Below are 19,487 nucleotides of genomic sequence, written 5' to 3'. Positions count from 1 at the left end.
CGCTTTTTTGCTGATTTTCGGCCCCCGGCAGCATGAAAAGCCGCCCGTCAGCGGCCAGAAAATCGGGGTCTGACTTTTTTTCTTCTAGCATTTTTTAAAACAAAGAAAAAAAACCTAACAAAATGGCTGCTGATTTCTGCCGTTAGATCGAGGTTTCCGGACATACAACCTCTGGATAAACCGAAGTTTCCTGTATCTAGAACTAGGGGGCACAGTCTCAGGATAAGGGGTCGGCCATTTAAGACTGAGATGAGGAATTTCTTCACTGAGGGTGGTGAATCTTTGGAATTCTCTGCCCCAGAGGGCTGTGGAGGCTCAGTCGTTGAGTATATTCAAGGCTGAGATCGATAGATCTTTGGGTTCTAGGGGAATCGAGGGATATGGGGATCGGGCGGGAAAGTGGAGTTGAGGTCGAAGATCAGCCATGATCTTATTGAATGGCCTACTCCTGCTGTTTCTTACGTTCTATGTAACCCTCCCCTCCCCTACACCCCACGCCCACCCGCCCCTTGTCCAAACTCCGCCCCCCCCGCGCCTGCGTGCCCCCCCATTCACCCACCCTCCCCTCCCTGGGAGCTGTGATCGGACAGCATGTCCCTCGGTCCTGCTCCCAGCTTCACTCCCAACGTCTCCTGCCCAGCACCACAGATCACCCGGAGAGACTCCCCCTCGACCACCCCCCCCCACCCACAGTGCATGCGAGATTGCCGTTTCCAGCACTGCAGACTGCCCTTAACTGTAATTTCAGAGACAGCCTCTGCTGCTGGAACAGGACCAGATGTTATTCGTGTTAAGCTGGTCACTGGAACGGTTTCAGCTGCAGAAGGATTGATTGCTCACGGCTCCTTCCTTCATACAAAATAAAACCCAGACATTCTCACCGTAAAAACGCCACAGAACCTCAGCCCCGGGCGGGTCAGTGCGCCAGTCAGGGGGCCGAGGGTCTGCAAACCTGACGGCCACTCCCACACTTTGCTCTGTACCTGGGTAATGGTCCAACAATATGATGGCCAGGAAGTAATCCTTCGAGTGCATTTTATTGACTGAGCTCCAACTGCCGATTCCTCCCAGGCATACTCGCTCTGCACAGGCTGGGTCACAGCAACACCATCCCTATCACCGCAACTGACCTCCCACCCAACCCACCAGCTCCTCAATCAGCACCACCCCCAGGGAGCTGGACACAAACCCCTCACCCCCAGGGAGCTGGACACAAACCCCTCACCCCCAGGGAGCTGGACACAAACCCCTCACCCCCAGGGAGCTGGACACAAACCCCTCACCCCCAGGGAGCTGGACACAAACCCCTCACCCCCAGGGAGCTGGACACAAACCCCTCACCCCCAGGGAGCTGGACACAAACCCCTCACCCCCAGGGAACTGGACACAAACCCCTCACCCCCAGGGAGCTGGACACAAACCCCTCACCCCCAGGGAGTCGGACACAAACCCCTCACCCCCAGGGAGTCGGACACAAACCCCTCACCCCCAGGGAGCTGGACACAAACCCCTCACCCCCAGGGAGCTGGACACAAACCCCTCACCCCCAGGGAGCTGGACACAAACCCCTCACCCCCAGGGAGCTGGACACAAACCCCTCACCCCCAGGGAGCTGGACACAAACCCCTCACCCCCAGGGAGCTGGACACAAACCCCTCACCCCCAGGGAGCTGGACACAAACCCCTCACCCCCAGGGAGCTGGACACAAACCCCTCACCCCCAGGGAGCTGGACACAAACCCCTCACCCCCAGGGAGCTGGACACAAACCCCTCACCCCCAGGGAGCTGGACACAAACCCCTCACCCCCAGGGAGTCGGACACAAACCCCTCACCCCCAGGGAGCTGGACACAAACCCCTCACCCCCAGGGAGCTGGACACAAACCCCTCACCCCCAGGGAGCTGGACACAAACCCCTCACCCCCAGGGAGTCGGACACAAACCCCTCACCCCCAGGGAGCTGGACACAAACCCCTCACCCCCAGGGAGTCGGACACAAACCCCTCACCCCCAGGGAGCTGGACACAAACCCCTCACCCCCAGGGAGCTGGACACAAACCCCTCACCCCCAGAGAGTCGGACACAAACCCCTCACCCCCAGGGAGCTGGACACAAACCCCTCACCCCCAGGGAGCTGGACACAAACCCCTCACCCCCAGGGAGCTGGACACAAACCCCTCACCCCCAGGGAGCTGGACACAAACCCCTCACCCCCAGGGAGCTGGACACAAACCCCTCACCCCCAGGGAGTCGGACACAAACCCCTCACCCCCAGGGAGTCCGACACAAACCCCTCACCCCCAGGGAGCTGGACACAAACCCCTCACCCCCAGGGAGTCGGACACAAACCCCTCACCCCCAGGGAGCTGGACACAAACCCCTCACCCCCAGGGAGCTGGACACAAACCCCTCACCCCCAGGGAGTCGGACACAAACCCCTCACCCCCAGGGAGTCGGACACAAACCCCTCACCCCCAGGGAGTCGGACACAAACCCCTCACCCCCAGGGAGTCGGACACAAACCCCTCACCCCCAGGGAGCTGGACACAAACCCCTCACCCCCAGGGAGTCGGACACAAACCCCTCACCCCCAGGGAGCTGGACACAAACCCCTCACCCCCAGGGAGCTGGACACAAACCCCTCACCCCCAGGGAACTGGACACAAACCCCTCACCCCCAGGGAGCTGGACACAAACCCCTCACCCCCAGGGAGTCGGACACAAACCCCTCACCCTCAGGGAACTGGACACAAACCCCTCACCCCCAGGGAGTCGGACACAAACCCCTCACCCCCAGGGAACTGGACACAAACCCCTCACCCCCAGGGAGGGGAGGGGCAGAGCGAGCGAGGGGGGGGGGAGGGGCCGAGCGAGGGGGGGAGGGGCCGAGCGAGGGGGGGAGGGGCCGAGCGAGGGGGGGAGGGGCCGAGCGAGGCAGGAGGGATTGCGAGAGCGACATGACATCAGGAGGAGGCCATTGAGCCCCTCGAGCCTATTCCGCCATTCAATGAGATCATGGCTGATCTGCGACCTAACTCCATATACCCGCTGACGGAAGAAAACTACTGGCACTTGGTCTAAGCGTTAAACAAAGCTTTAATCAACTGTTTTACAACACGGAGGTCTAGTTGTGTCCTTCACTGGTTCCTGTTAAGAATATCCTGCGCAAGCTGGGCCCGTGCCCGAGTATTTATACTCTCCCTGGACAGCGCCACCCGCAGGCTGCTCAGTATTATTTCATAAGTCTTTCTTTCATAAGAACATAAGAAATAGGAGCAGGAGTAGGCCAATCGGCCCCTCGAGCCTGCTCCGCCATTCAATAAGATCATGGCTGATCTGATCCTAACCGCCAATCTACTATCACAGAACCATCTCCTGAATCTAACAGAATTAGACACACGAAATAGGAGCAGGATCAGGCTACACGGCCCCTGGGCCCGCTCCGCTACCCACAGGGCCATGACCAATCCGAACCTAGACTCATGTCCAAATTCCTGCCCGCTCCCCGTAACCCTTAATTCCCTTTACTTCTAGGAAACTGTCTATTTCTGTTTTAAATTTATGTAATGATGTAGCTTCTACAGCTTTTTGGGGCAGCATATTCCATGGACCTACCACCCTCTGAGTGAAGTAGTTCCTCCTCATCTCAGTTTTGAAAGAGCAGCCCCTTATTCTAAGACTATGCCCCCTAGTTCTAGTTTCACCCATCATCGGGAACATCCTCCCTGCATCCACCCGATCCAACCCCTTCACAATCTTATATGTTTCAATAAGATCGCCTCTCATTCTTCTGAACTCCAATGAGTAGAGTCCCAATCTACTCAACCTCTCCTCATATGTCCATCCCCTCATCCCCGGGATTAACCGAGTGAACCTTCTTTGTACTGACTCGAGAGCAAGTATGTCCTTTCTTAAGTATGGACACCAAAACTGTACGCAGTATTCCAGGTGCGGTCTCACCAATACCTTGTACAACTGAAGCAATACCTCCCTATTTTTATATTCTATCCCCCTAGCAATGAAAGCCAACATTCCATTGGCCTTCTTAATCACTTGCTGCACCTGCATACTAACCTTTTGAGTTTCGTGCACCAGGACCCCCAGATCCCTTTGTACTTCAGTACTTTCCAGTTTCTTGCCATTAAGATAATAACTTGCTCTATGATTTTTCCTGCCAAAGTGCATAACCTCACACTTTCCAGTATTGTATTCCATCTGCCAAATCTCTGCCCACTTACTTAGCCTGTCGATGTCCCCTTGCAGGTTTTTTATGTCCTCCTCACTCACTACTTTCCCTCCCATCTTAGTATCATCTGCAAACTTTGATATGTTACACTCGGTCCCCTCCTCCAAATCGTTAATATAGATTGTAAAGAGTTGGGGACCCAGCACTGACCCCTGCGGAACACCACTAGTTACTGATTGCCAGTCTGAGAATGAACCATTTATCCCAACTCTCTGCCTTCTGGTAGATAGCCAATCCTCTATCCATGCCAGAATATTACCCCCAATCCCGTGATTTTTTATCTTAAGCAATAATCTTCTGTGTGGCACCTTGTCAAATGCCTTTTGGAAGTCTAAATACACTATGTCCACTGGTTCCCCTTTATCCACCATATATGTTACTTCCTCAAAGAACTCCAGCAAATTTGTCAAACATGACTTCCCCTTCATAAAACCATGCTGACTTTGTCCTATTAAATTATGATTATCCAAATGTCCTGTTACTGTCTCCTTAATAATGGACTCCAAAATTTTACCTACCACAGATGTTAGGCTAACCGGTCTATAGTTTCCAGCCTTCTGTCTACTGCCCTTTTTAAATAAGGGTGTTACATTAGCAGTTTTCCAGTCTGCCGGGACCTTTGCCGAGTCCAGGGAGTTTTGGAAAATTATTACCAATGCATCCACAAACCCTACCGCCACTTCCCTCAAGACCCTAGGATGTAAGCCATCAGGTCCAGGTGATTTATCCGCCTTGAGTCCCATTATTTTACCGAGTACCACTTCCTTAGTGATTTTGATCGTGTTTAGCTCCTCCCCCCCTTTAGCCCCCTGTTTGTCCAGCGTTGGGATATTCTTAGTGTCTTCTACTGTAAAGACTGATGTAAAATATTAATTCAGTGTTTTTGCCATCTCCATATTTCCCACCATTAATTTCCCGGTCTCATCCTCTAAGGGACCAACATTTACTTTAGCCACCCTTTTTCTTTTTATATAACTATAAAAACTCTTACTATCTGTTTTTATATTTTTTGCTAATTTACTTTCATAATCTATCTTCCTTTTCTTAATCAATCTTTTTGTTATTTTTTGCTGTCTTTTAAAGTTTTCCCAATCCTCTATCCTCCCACTAGATTTGGCTACCTTATATGCCCTTGTTTTTAGTCGAATACTATCCTTAATTATATCCTTACAGAGTAAAGCTCCCTCTACACTGTCCCATCAAACACTCCCAGGGCAGGTACAGCACGGGTTAGATACAGTGGTATGTTGGCCTTCGTAGCAAGAGGGTTCGAGTACAGGAACAAGGATGTCTTGCTACAGTTGTACAGGGCCTTGGTGAGACCGCACCTTGAGTATTGTGTGCAGTTTTGGTCGCCTTACCTGAGGAAGGACGTTCTTGCCATGGAAGGAGTGCAGCGAAGCTTCACCAGGCTGATACCTGGGATGGCAGGAATGACGTATGAGGAGAGATTGTGCCGATTGGGCTTATACTCACTGGAGTTTAGAAGATTGAGAGGGGATCTCATCGAAACCTATAAAATTCTGTCAGGCCAGGCCTGGACAGACTAGATGCAGGAAGGATGTTTCTGATGGCTGGGGAGTCCAGAACCAGGGGTCATAGTCTAAGGATAAGGGGTAAGCCATTTAGGACTGAAATGAGGAGGAATTTCTTCACCCAGAGAGTGGTGAACCTGTGGAATTCTCTGCCACAGAGGGCGGTGGAGGCCAGTTCATTAAATATATTCAAGAAAGAGTTGGATATATTTCTTAAGGCTAAAGGGATCAAGGGATATGGGGAGAAGGCAGGGACCGGGTACTGAATTTGGATGATCAGCCATGATCTCATTGAATGGCGGAGCAGGCTTGAAGGACCGAATGGCCTACTCCTGCTCCTATCTTCTATGTTTCTACACTGTCCCATCAAACACTCCCAGGGCAGGTACAGCAGGCGCATGGGAACACCACCACCTCCAAGTAACACACCTTCCTGATTTGGCAATATATCGCCGATCCTACATCGTCGCTGGGTCAAAATCCTGGAACTCCCCCCCTATCAGCACTGTGAGTAACTTCACCACACGGACTGCAGCGGTTCAAGGCGGCTCACCACCACTTTCTCAAGGACAGATAGGGATGGGCCATAAATGTTGGCCTTGCCAGCGACGCCCACATCGCAAGAATGAATTTTTAGAAAAATCAGTGGGCACGGAACCCGACTGCATTTACTAAGTTCAGTCACCCCCTGAACGACTTCATATTCAATCATGGAATTTCAGGCTTGCAAGCTGTAAAGCCAAGTTAAAGTAATCCTGGCTGGGTGGAAGGCTGAGGTGTGAAGGTGAACGGTTAGTGATTATGCTGAACACAGCAGGAAATTCCTAGAACAGCCCTGGGCAAACAGCGCCAGGACTGGACTCTGGCCGAGGCAGAATGTGTTATCAGACTGATATCAGGAGCAAACAGTGACAGTGACCCGAGACTGTGCAGGGAAAAGGATGGCTTCTGACACAGGCTGCCGTCCAATCACCCCATTAAATAAACTGAAATACGCATCAACAATGGCAATAGAACGGTGGGAAATCTGCACGTCGCTCTCTCCCTCTAAAGCACTAGAAGAGCCCAGCCCAGAGAGACAGACAACCTGGGTATCAGGTGCCTGTAGACAGAGCGAGCTGTCCCCAGCCTCAGGGGTTCCTGCAGCATCGTCCCTACTGCAACACCCTGCTTCACTCCACTGACATCAAACCCCGATACTGGCACAGTGGGTACAGGCCTGTACATAAGAACATAAGAAATAGGAGCAGGAGTCAGCCATACGGCCCCTCGAGCCTGCTCCGCCATTCAATAGGATCCTGGCTGATCATCGACCTCAACTCCACTTTCCCGCCCGATCTCCATATCCCTCGTTTCCCTTAGTAGCCAACAATCTATTGATCGCAGCCTTGAATATACTCAACGACTGAGTATCCACAGCCCTCTGGGGTCGAGAATTCCAAAGATAGCTCGAGATTGGGACAGTGGGTGCAGAGCCTGCAATACTGGTATGGTGGGTAGAGGGCTTGTACGCAGAGTGACCGTGAAGCTGTCGGATTGTCACTAGTGCCCTCATCCATGACTTTGTTACCTCTAGACTTGACTATTCCAACGCACTCTTGGCTGGCCTCCCACACTCGACCCTACGTAAACTTGAAGTCATCCAAAACTCGGCTGCCCGTGTCCTAACTCGCACCAAGTCCCGTTCACCCATCACCCCTGTGCTCACTGCCCCGTGTCCTAACTCACACCCAGTCCCGTTCACCCATCACCCCCCGCGCTCACTGCCCCGTGTCCTAACTCGCACCCAGTCCCGTTCACCCATCACCCCCTGTGCTCACTGCCCCGTGTCCTAACTCGCACCAAGTCCCGTTCACCCATCACCCCTGTGCTCACTGCCCCGTGTCCTAACTCACACCCAGTCCCGTTCACCCATCACCCCCTGTGCTCACTGCCCCGTGTCCTAACTCGCACCCAGTCCCGTTCACCCATCACCCCTGTGCTCACTGCCCCGTGTCCTAACTCGCACCCAGTCCCGTTCACCCATCACCCCCTGTGCTCACTGCCCCGTGTCCTAACTCGCACCAAGTCCCGTTCACCCATCACCCCCTGTGCTCACTGCCCCGTGTCCTAACTCACACCCAGTCCCGTTCACCCATCACCCCTGTGCTCACTGCCCCGTGTCCTAACTCACACCCAGTCCCGTTCACCCATCACCCCTGTGCTCACTGCCCCGTGTCCTAACTCGCACCCAGTCCCGTTCACCCATCACCCCCTGTGCTCACTGCCCCGTGTCCTAACTCGCACCAAGTCCCGTTCACCCATCACCCCCTGTGCTCACTGCCCCGTGTCCTAACTCGCACTCAGTCCCGTTCACCCATCACCCCTGTGCTCACTGCCCCGTGTCCTAACTCGCACCCAGTCCCGTTCACCCATCACCCCCTGTGCTCACTGCCCCGTGTCCTAACTCGCACCCAGTCCCGTTCACCCATCACCCCCTGTGCTCAGTGCCCCGTGTCCTAACTCGCACTCAGTCCCATTCACCCATCACCCCCTGTGCTCACTGCCCCGTGTCCTAACTCGCACCCAGTCCCGTTCACCCATCACCCCCTGTGCTCACTGCCCCGTGTCCTAACTCGCACCCAGTCCCGTTCACCCATCACCCCCTGTGCTCACTGCCCCGTGTCCTAACTCGCACTCAGTCCCATTCACCCATCACCCCCTGTGCTCACTGCCCCGTGTCCTAACTCGCACCCAGTCCCGTTCACCCATCACCCCCTGTGCTCACTGCCCCGTGTCCTAACTCGCACTCAGTCCCGTTCACCCATCACCCCGTGCTCACTGCCCCGTGTCCTAACTCGCACCAAGTCCCGTTCACCCATCGCCCCGTGCTCACTGCCCCGTGTCCTAACTCACACCCAGTCCCGTTCACCCATCACCCCTGTGCTCACTGCCCCGTGTCCTAACTCGCACTCAGTCCCGTTCACCCATCACCCCTGTGCTCACTGCCCCGTGTCCTAACTCGCACTCAGTCCCGTTCACCCATCACCCCCTGTGCTCACTGCCCCGTGTCCTAACTCGCACCCAGTCCCGTTCACCCATCACCCCCCTGTGCTCACTGCCCCGTGTCCTAACTCGCACCCAGTCCCGTTCACCCATCACCCCCTGTGCTCACTGACCTACATTGCCTCCCGGTCCAGCAAAGCCTCGATTTCAAAATTCTCATCCTTGATTTCAAATCCCTCCATGGCCTCGCCCCTCCCTATCTCTGTAATCTCCTTCAGCCCACCCTGAGATATCTGCGCTCCTCTAATTCTGCCCTCTTGAGCATCCCTGATTATAATCGCTCAACCATTGGCGGCTGTGCCTTCTGTTGCCTCGGCCCTAAGCTCTGGAATTCCCTGCCTGAACCTCTCCACCTCGCTACCTCTCTCGCCTCCTTTAAGACGCTCCTTAAAACCTACCTCTTTGACCAAGCTTTTGGTCACCTGCCCCAATTTCTCCTTATGCGGCTCAGTGTCAAATTTTTTGTCTTAAAATACTCCAGTGAAGCTTCTTGGGACGTTTTACTATGTTAAAGGCGCAATATAAATACAAGTTGTTGTTGTTGTCCTTTAGGGAAGGAATCCTGCCGTCCTTACCTGGTCTGGGCCTATATGTGACTCCAGTCCCTCACCAACCTGGTTGACTCTTCACTGCCCTCTGAAGTGACCCCTCCATTGTATCAAATCTGCTACCTGAAGGTCCACCACCACCTTAATTACTCTGAATTTAAACCCAGATTTCTCAACTCCCTGGTTCCACGAGCTAAGATGGAGATAAGTTACACCTTACCGATATCGTCGGGTGAACTCCAGGAAGCGCTGCCTTGGGACAGACTGGTCCAGCTCGAGTCCTCGTCACTGGCAGCCCTGTTCCTCATTCCGAAGAACAGACACGAGCTCTTCTGATCATCACCGGGAGCCTCCAGGGGGCTGGTCGGCCCGGTCCTTTCGGCATCTTCCGCCGGCTGCTTTCCGTCCACCGTCAAAACCGAGCCTGGCTGGACCTCGGAGAGCTGAGTGGCCGAGTCCGGCTCGCACGCTTCAAAGTCTCCCTGTTCCAGGTGAATGACCAATGGCTGTTCTTTGTCCGAGTTCCCACCGCACGTATCGAGGGACAGCTCTAGCCCCATGTAGTAACTGAGAAAGCCTTTGCTCCGAGAGGCAGCCTGGCTGACCACTTGGCCCTTGTCCGGCGACTCCAGCCGCTCCTTGTTAGCCGAGCTCTCGGTCTCTCCCGTCTTGGAGGTGATGTTGCGGTTCTGGTCCTGCTTCTCGCTCTCCGCTGCCTTGCGCATCTTGTTCTGCCCGTCTTTCATCCACTTTGTGTTGGCGGTCTCGTCCCCCAGCCCCATGGCAGCCTGGAGGTCGGTGGAGGCATAGACCTTCCGGCCCTTGGGTGGGGTGGACCGCTTGATGTCCGCGTTGAGGAGCTCGTTGTGTGAGGAGTGGAGGTTCAGGGTCAGCGACGGGGTCACGCAGCTGTTAACGTTTACCAGGTCCGTCTGGTTGCCGACGGAGCCAGACATGGCACCTCGATCACGCTGAAACGAAACGGAGGCGCAGAATTAGCGCGGAGCAGCAAGCAGCTTTGTTTCATAGAAACATAGAAGATAGGAGCAGGAGTAGGCCATTCGGCCCCTCGAGCCTGCTCCGCCATTCGATGAGATCATGGCTGATCATCCAAACTCAGTACCCTGTCCCTGCCTTCTCCCCATATCCCTTGATACCTTTAGCTCCAAGAAATATATCTAACTCCTTCTTGAATATATTTAAAGACTTGGCCTCAACCGCCTTCTGTGGTGGAGAATTCCACAGGTTCACCACTCTCTGGGTGAAGAAATTCTTCCTCATCTCTGTCCTAAATGGCTTACCCCTTATCCTTAGACTGTGACCCCTGGTTCTGGACTCCCCGACCATCGGGAACATTCTACCTGCATCTAGTTTGTCCAGACCTGTCAGAATTTTATAAGTTTCAATGAGATCCCCTCTCAACCTTCTAAACTCCAGCGAGTATAATCCCAATCGACCCAATCTCTCCTCATACGTCATTCCTGCCATCCCAGGGATCAGCCTTGTGAATCTTCGCCGAACTCCTTCCATGGCAAGAACATCCTTCCTCAGATAAGGGGACCAAAACTGCACACAGTACTCAAGGTGTGGTCTCACCAAGGCCCGTACAACTGCAGCAGGACAACCTTGCTCCTGTACTCAAACCCTTTCGCTATGAAGGCCAACATACCATTTGCCTTCTTAACCGCCTGCTGCACCTGCATGCTTACCTTCAGCGACTGGTGCACAAGGACACCCAGGTCTCGTTGCACTTCCCCTTCTCCCAATCTATTGCCATTCAAATAATAGTCTGCCTTTCTGTTTTTGACACCAAAGTGGATAACCTCGTATTTATCCACGTTATATTGCATCTGCCACGCTTCTGCCCATTCACCCAACCTGTCCAAATCATCCTGGAGTTTCTCGGTATACTCCTCGCAGCACACACGCCCACCCAGCTTTGTGTCGTCTGCAAACTTGGCGATATTACATCTAGTTCCCTTATCTAGATCATTAATGTATATTGTGAATAGCTGGGGTCCAAGGACCGACCCCTGCGGTACCCCACTAGTCACTGCCTGCCACTCGGAAAAAGACCCGTTAATTCCTACTCTCTGCTTTCTGTCTGCCAACCAGTTCTCTATCCAAGTCAGTACCTTGCCCCCAATCGCATGTGCCTTAACTTTACACGCTAATCTCATATGCGGGACCTTATCGAAAGCCTTCTGAAAGTCCAAATACACCACATCTACTGGTTCTCCCTTATCTATTTTACCAGTTACATCCTCAAAAAATTCCAGTAGATTAGTCAAGCACGATTTACCTTTTGTAAATCCATGTTGACTTTGTCCGATCCTGTCACTGTTTTCCAAGTGCTCAGCTATTACATCCTTTATAATGGACTCTAGCATTTTCCCCACTACCGATGTCAGGCTTACCGGTCTGTAATTCCCCGCTTTCTCTCTACCACCCTTTTTGAATAGTGGGGTAACATTAGCTACCCTCCAATCCATGGGTACAGTTCCAGATTCCAGCGAATTTTGGAAGATGATCAGCAATGCATCGACTATTTCTAGGGCCACCTCCTTAAGTACCCTAGGATGTAGATTATCAGGCCCTGGGGATTTATCGGCCTTCAATCCCGTCAATTTCCCGAACACCATTTCCCTACAAATACTGATTTCTTTCAGTTCCTCCCTCTCATCAGACCCTATGTTCTCCAACATCTCTGGGAGGTTATTTGTGTCCTCCTTTGTGAAGACAGAACCAAAATATGCATTTAATTGGTCTGCCATTTCTTTGTTCCCCATTATAACTTCCCCTGCTTCTGACTGCAAGGGACCTACACTTGATTTCACTAATCTTTTTCTCTTCACATATCTATAAAAGCTCTTAGTCAGTTTTTATGTTCCCTGCAAGCTTACTTTCATATTCTATTTTCCCCTTCTTAATTAATCCCTTTGTCCTCCTTTGTTGAATCCTAAACTGCTCCCAATCCTCAGGGTTACTGCTTTTTCTGGCCAATTTATATGCCCTCTCCTTGGATCTTATGCTATCCCTAATTTCCCTTGTTAGCCACGGTTGAGTCACCCTTTTTGTTTTATTCTTTTCCCAAACTGGGATGAACAACTTCTGTAGTTCATCCATGCGGTCTTTGAATGTTTGCCATTGCCTATCCAACCCTTTGAGTGACATTCCCCAATCAATCCTACCCAATTTGCGCCTCATACCATCATAGTTTCCTTTATTTAAATTCAGGACCCGAGTCTCCGAGTCAACTACTTCACTCTCCATCCTAATGAAGAATTCTATCATATTATGATCGCTCTGACCCAAGGGGCCTCGTACAACAAGATTGCTAATTAATCCTCTCTCATTACATAATACCCAGTCTAAGATGGCCTGATCTCTGGTTGGTTCCTCGACATATTGTTCCAGAAAACCATCCCATAAACATTCTAGGAATTCCTCCTCCACAGTATTTTTACTAATTTGGTTAGCCCAATCTATATGTAAATTAAAGTCACCCATGATGACTGCTGTGCCCTTACTGCACGTTTCTCTAATTTCCCTTTTAATGCCATCCCCAACCTCCGTATTACTGTTTGGAGGTCTATATATCACTCCCACTAACGTTTTCTGCCCCTTGATATTTCTCAGTTCTACCCATACAGATTCTGCATCATCAGAGTTAATATCCTTCCTTTCAATTGTGTTAATCCCCTCCTTAACCAGCAATGCTACCCCACCTCCCTTTCTTTTTTGCCTATCTTTCCTGAATATTGAATACCCCTGGATGTTGAGTTCCCAGCCTTGGCCACCCTGGAGCCATGTTTCCGTAATCCCAATCAAATCATATTTGTTTACCTCTATTTGCGCAGCTAATTCATCCACCTTGTTCCGAATGCTCCTTGCATTAAGACACAAAGACTTCAGGCTTGTTTTTTTAACGCTCTCAGATCTATATGAATTATTATTTACTGTGACCATGTTTGATTTAAACCGTTGAGTTGTTTGCCTTCTAATTTTGTTTTTCTCCTTCCTGTCTTTTGCTTTTTTCCTTGTTTCCCTTTCCTCTGTCTCCCTGCTCAGGTTCCCAACCCCCTGCCACTTTAGTTTAAACCCTCCCCAACAGCACTAGCAAACACTCCCCCTACGACATCGGTCCCGGCCCTGCCCAGGTGCAAACCGTCCCGTTTGTACTGGTCCCACCTCTCCCAGAGTTTTATAGGAGGCCGTTCAGTCCATCATCCTTGTAGGTAGTAGGCTAAGCCATACAGTTAGGCATTTGTAACTAAAGTCTGTTTACACAGATAATGTAAGTAGTGAAGATGAGAGGCTAGCCCTTAGTCCCATTCTGCCACCCCCTTCGCATCCACGGACCCTGTAACAGCACATCCTTAAACCACAACAAACAAACCATTCCAGATCACCTGTCTCCCCAGAGTCAGTGAGCAGCCAAGAGAGGGGCCGCACTGTCCCGGGGAGGAGGGGTTGGACTTGTTCAGACAGAGGTTGCAGGGCTGGCGGCAGTATCAAGAGCAGGGAGCGCTCCCAGTGTCCTGGCCAATCAACGCTCCCACAAACAATTCATCCCATGGCTGTTTGTGGAATCTCAATGTGTCGGAATCACCGTTTACACCGCAATTTCACTCCTTGCAACTCATGCAATGTGCAGCGCTTACAGATATTTCTGTGATATGATAAGGTCCAATGCTATAAGTGGAAGTAATCATTCCTCACTGTTGGTGCATCTGTAACACTTTTCTGGACTCGGAGCCTCACCGGTTCATTGCCTGACTACCGCAAGGGAGCAGCCACAACACACACAGCCAAATTACACACAGCAAGATTCCACAAACTGCAAATTAGATAAATGATCAGATATTTTGTTGTTAGCGGTGTTGGTTGAGAGAAATGTTGGTCAGGACACTCTGCTCCTCCAATAGTACTTTTGGACCTCCAACGCAGCAGCGCTCCCTCAGTACTGCCCCTCCGACACTGCGGTGCTCCCTCAGTACTAACCCTCCGACAGTGCAGCCCTCCCTGCCCCTCCAACAGTGCGGCACTCCTTCAGTACTGCCCCTCCGACAGTGCGGCGCTCCCTCAGTACTGCCCCTCCGACAGTGCGGCACTCCCTCAGTACTGCCCCTCCGACAGTGCAGCGCTCCCTTAGTACGGCCCCTCCGACAGTGCGGCACTCCCTCAGTACGGCCCCTCCGATAGTGCAGCACTCCCTCAGTACTGCCCCTCCGACAGTGCGGCGCTCCCTCAGTACTGTCCCTCCGACAGTGTGACGCTCCCTCAGTACAGCCCCTCCAACACAGCAGCACTCCCTCAGTACTGTCCCTCCGACAGTGTGACGCTCCCTCAGTACAGCCCCTCCAACACAGCAGCACTCCCTCAGTACTGCCCCTCCGACAGTGCGGCACTCCCTCAGTACGGCCCCTCCGATAGTGCAGCACTCCCTCAGTACTGTCCCTCCGACAGTGTGACGCTCCCTCAGTACAGCCCCTCCAACACAGCAGCACTCCCTCAGTACTGCCCCTCCGACAGTGTGGCGCTCCCTCAGTACTGTCCCTCCGACAGTGCGGTGCTCCCTCAGTACTGCCCCTCCGACAGTGCAGCGCTCCCTCAGTACTGCCCCTCCGACAGTGCAGCGCTCCCTCAGTACTGTCCCTCCGACAGTGCAGCGCTCCCTCAGTACTGCCCCTCCGACAGTGCGGCACTCCCTCAGTACTGCCCCTCCGACAGTGCAGTGCTCCCTCAGTACTGCCCCGCCGACAAAGAAAACGGGTAGAAAACTCGTATACAAACATGCGAAGCAGTTGGATGCCAGTAAGAGGCGCACCAATCACGCCTTAGCATCAGTAGCACAAGGAGTGAAGTCGAGAGGAACAGGGTAACTTCACCTCTGCAAATCCCTGGGGAAATTGTGCACTGTACCTGCCCTGGGAGTGTTTAATAGGACAGTGTAGAGGGAGCTTTACTCTGTATCTAACCCCGTGCTGTACCTGCCCTGGAAGCGTTTGATGGGACAGTGTAGAGGGAGCTTTACTCTGTATCTAACCTGTGCTGTACCTGCCCTGGGAGTGTTTGATTGGACAGTGTAGAGGGAGCTTTACTCTGTATCTAACCTGTGCTGTACCTGCCCTGGGAGTGTTTGATGGGATAGTGTAGAGGGAGCTTTACTCTGTACCTAACCCGTGCTGTACCTGCCCTGGGAATATTTGATGGGACAGTGTAGAGGGAGCTTTACTCTGTATCTAACCTATGCTGTACCTGCCCTGGGAGTATTTGATGGGACAGTGTAGAGGGAGCGTTACTCTGTATCTAACCCGTGCTGTACCTGCCCTGGGAGTGTTTAATAGGACAGTGTAGAGGGAGCTTTACTCTGTATCTAACCCCGTGCTGTACCTGCCCTGGAAGCGTTTGATGGGACAGTGTAGAGGGAGCTTTACTCTGTACCTAACCTGTGCTGTTCCTGTCCTGGGAGTGTTTGATGGGACAGTGTAGAGGGAGCTTTACTCTGTATCTAACCCCGTGCTGTACCTGCCCTGGAAGCGTTTGATGGGACAGTGTAGAGGGAGCTTTACTCTGTACCTAACCTGTGCTGTACCTGCCCTGGGAATGTTTGATGGGACAGTGTAGAGGGAGCTTTACTCTGTATCTAACCCATGCTGTACCTGCCCTGGGAGTATTTGATGGGACAGTGCAGAGGGAGCTTTACTCTGTATCTAACCCGTGTTGTACCTGCCCTGGGAGTGTTTGATGGGACAGTGTAGAGGGAGCTTTACTCTGTACCTAACCCGTGCTGTACCTGCCCTGGGAATGTTTGATGGGACAGTGTAGAGGGAGCTTTACTCTGTACCTAACCCGTGCTGTACCTGCCCTGGGAATGTTTGATGGGACAGTGTAGAGGGAGCTTTACTCTGTATCTAACCCGTGCTGTACCTGCCCTGGGAGTGTTTGATGGGACAGTGTAGAGGGAGCTTTACTCTGTATCTAACCCGTGCTGTACCTGCCCTGGGAGTGTTTGATGGGACAGTGTAGAGGGAGCTTAACTCTGTATCTAACCCGTGCTGTACCTGCCCTGGGAGTGTTTGATGGGACAGTGTAGAGGGAGCTTTACTCTGTATCTGAAATGAGAGTCAATACTGATTCACGGTTTGTGTTCAAATTAACTGATCCTGGATGAGACGTTAAACGGAGGCCCTGTCTGCCCTCTGAGTACTATTTGGATAAGAGCAGGGGAGCGCGTCTGGTCATTTATCCCACTGCTGTTGTTGGGAGCTTGCTGTGCGCAAAATGGCTGCCATGCATGCCAACATCACAACAGCGATTACACTTCGACAGTAAATCCCGAGGATGTGAAAGGCGTTATATAAACCCACATCTTGCTTCAACATTGCCGGATAGATATCGCTTGCTATTAAACAAGGGTAGCCTGTTAAAACGCAACAATCAGGCTTTAAGTCAGGCTGCATTTCCCAACACACAGTCACAACGCCGACACCAGCTCAGCAGCTGCCATTCTCTGAATCACAAGTACATCACCAGTGACACCTCCGTCCACAGACCTGGCCTTCGCCTCCTGGGCTCCAGGGCCGACTCCCTGCTCCATCTCTCGGGCTCCGACCTCGTATATCGGCCCGTGCGCTTGCTCCACACAGAAAGCTCCAGTCTCTGACACACAAACACATTCGCAGACACCCCATCCCTCCCAATCGCAAGCTGCCGGTTGTCTGCACCTGCTCTCTCAGCTCTGCTAATTTTGGTGCCTCTTACAGTATCGTTCCTCACTGCGACACTCTCTCCTTCCGCGTTACAGCATCATACAGCAACAGAAAAAGCTCAGGCAGCTGCGTTTACACCCCCGCCCGCACCTCGCGTAGCCCGCTGCCCGTATAGCTCCGCCCGCGTACCCCCTCCCCTCCCTCTGCGTACATCCCCGCCCACACCTCGCATAGCCCGCTGCCCGTATAGCTCCGCCCGCGTACCCCCTCCCCTCCCTCTGCGTACATCCCCGCCCGCACCTCGCGTAGCCCGCTGCCCGTATAGCTCCGCCCGCGTACCGCCGCCCCTCCCCTCCCTCTGCGTACATCCCCGCCCACACCTCGCGTAGCCCGCTGCCCGTATAGCTCCGCCCGCGTACCGCCACCCCTCCCTCTGCATACATCCCCGCCCACACCTCGCGTAGCCCGCTGCCCGTATAGCTCCGCCCGCGTACCCCCTCCCCTCCCTCTGCGTACATCCCCGCCCACAGCTCGCATAGCCCACTGCCCGTATAGCTCCGCCCGCGTACCCCCTCCCCTCCCTCTGCATACACCCCCGCCCGCACCTCGCGTAGCCCGCTGCCCGTATAGCTCCGCCCACGTACCCCCTCCCCTCCCTCTGCATACACCCCCGCCCGCACCTCGCGTAGCCCGCTGCCCGTATAGCTCCGCCCGCGTACCCCCTGCCCTCCCTCTGCATACATCCCCGCCCGCACCTCGCGTAGCCCGCTGCCCGTATAGCTCCGCCCGCGTACCGCCGCCCCTCCCCTCCCTCTGCATACATCCCCGCCCGCACCTCACGTAGCCCGCTGCCCGTATAGCTCCGCCCGCGTACCCCCTCCCCTCCCTCTGCGTACATCCCCGCCCACACCTCGCGTAGCCCGCTGCCCGTATAGCTCCGCCCGCGTACCCCCTCCCCTCCCTCTGCGTACATCCCCGCCCGCACCTCGCGTAGCCCGCTGCCCGTATAGCTCCGCCCGCGTACCCCCTCCCCTCCCTCTGCGTACAACCCGCCCACACCTCGCATAGCCCGCTGCCCGTATAGCTCCGCCCGCGTACCGCCGCCCCTCCCCTCCCTCTGCGTACATCCCCGCCCACACCTCGCGTAGCCCGCTGCCCGTATAGCTCCGCCCGCGTACCCCCTGCCCTCCCTCTGCATACATCCCCGCCCACACCTCGCGTAGCCCGCTGCCCGTATAGCTCCACCCGCGTACCCCCTCCCCTCCCTCTGCATACATCCCCGCCCGCACCTCGCGTAGCCCGCTGCCCGTATAGCTCCGCCCGCGTACCCCCTCCCCTCCCTCTGCGTACATCCCCGCCCACACCTCGCGTAGCCCGCTGCCCGTATAGCTCCGCCCGCGTACCCCCTGCCCTCCCTCTGCGTACAACCCGCCCGCACCTCGCGTAGCCCGCTGCCCGTATAGCTCCGCCCGCGTACCCCCTGCCCTGCCCTCCCTCTGCGTACAACCCGCCCGCACCTCGCGTAGCCCGCTGCCCGTATAGCTCCGCCCACGTACCCCCTCCCCTCCCTCTGCATACATCCCCGCCCGCACCTCGCGTAGCCCGCTGCCCGTATAGCTCCGCCCACGTACCCCCTCCCCTCCCTCTGCATACATCCCCGCCCGCAGCTCGCGTAGCCCGCTGCCCGTATAGCTCCGCCCGCGTACCCCCTGCCCTCCCTCTGCGTACATCCCCGCCCGCACCTCGCATAGCCCGCTGCCCGTATAGCTCCGCCCGCGTACCCCCTGCCCTCCCTCTGCATACATCCCCGCCCGCACCTCACGTAGCCCGCTGCCCGTATAGCTCCGCCCGCATACCGCCGCCCCTCCCCTCCCTCTGTGTACATCCCCGCCCGCTCATCCCCGCCCTCCCCCTCATCCCCGCCCCCTCTCCCCGGGTCTCCCCCCGCCCCCTCTCCCCGGGTCTCCCCCCGCTCCCTCATCCCCGATCCCTCATCCCCGCCCCTCTCCCCACCCAGCTCTCCCCGGGGTCTCCCCCCGCCCCCCTCTCCCCGGGTCATCCCGCCCCCCTCTCCCTAAGGGCAGAGGGGTATACTAAAAGCTTTAGTTAATTAATCTAATAACTAGAGGCATGGTAGGTCAGTTCAGCCCCGTGGAGTGCACATCCTGTGCCATATGGGAAGTCCTGGACTCTTCGCGTAGCCTGCACGAACACATGTGCGGAAAGTTTAGCCAGATACAGCAACTCAAGCTCCGGGTTTCAGAGATACACGGCTGGAGTCACTGCGGTGCATCCGTGAGTCTGAGAGTTACGTGGATAGCACGCTTCTAGAGGTGGTCACCCCGCAGCTTAAGAGTATTCAGGCAAGAGGGAATGGGTGACCGCCCGACAGTAGAGG

The 19,487-nt window shown here is 54.4% G+C and overlaps 1 protein-coding gene across 1 annotated transcript in view; it reads right to left on the bottom strand.

The window, feature by feature from the left end:
* The window catches only part of LOC147112198 (amyloid beta precursor protein binding family B member 2-like), a 77,055-nt gene extending 59,980 nt beyond the window's left edge, over positions 1-17,075 (bottom strand). Inside the window, 2 exon segments of the mRNA XM_085999850.1 lie at positions 9,595-10,345; positions 16,934-17,075. Of these exon segments, the coding sequence (XP_085855976.1) occupies positions 9,595-10,345; positions 16,934-17,071 (889 nt within the window). The 5' untranslated portion in view covers positions 17,072-17,075.
* Positions 17,076-19,487: the final 2,412 nt, after the last annotated feature.

Source organism: Somniosus microcephalus, chromosome 10 (genome assembly GCF_052327205.1).
Source record: "Somniosus microcephalus isolate GS21.2 chromosome 10, FLI_Smic_1.0, whole genome shotgun sequence".
NCBI classification, from domain to species: Eukaryota; Metazoa; Chordata; class Chondrichthyes; order Squaliformes; family Somniosidae; genus Somniosus; species Somniosus microcephalus.
This window is presented reverse-complemented; position numbering and strand designations above follow the sequence as displayed.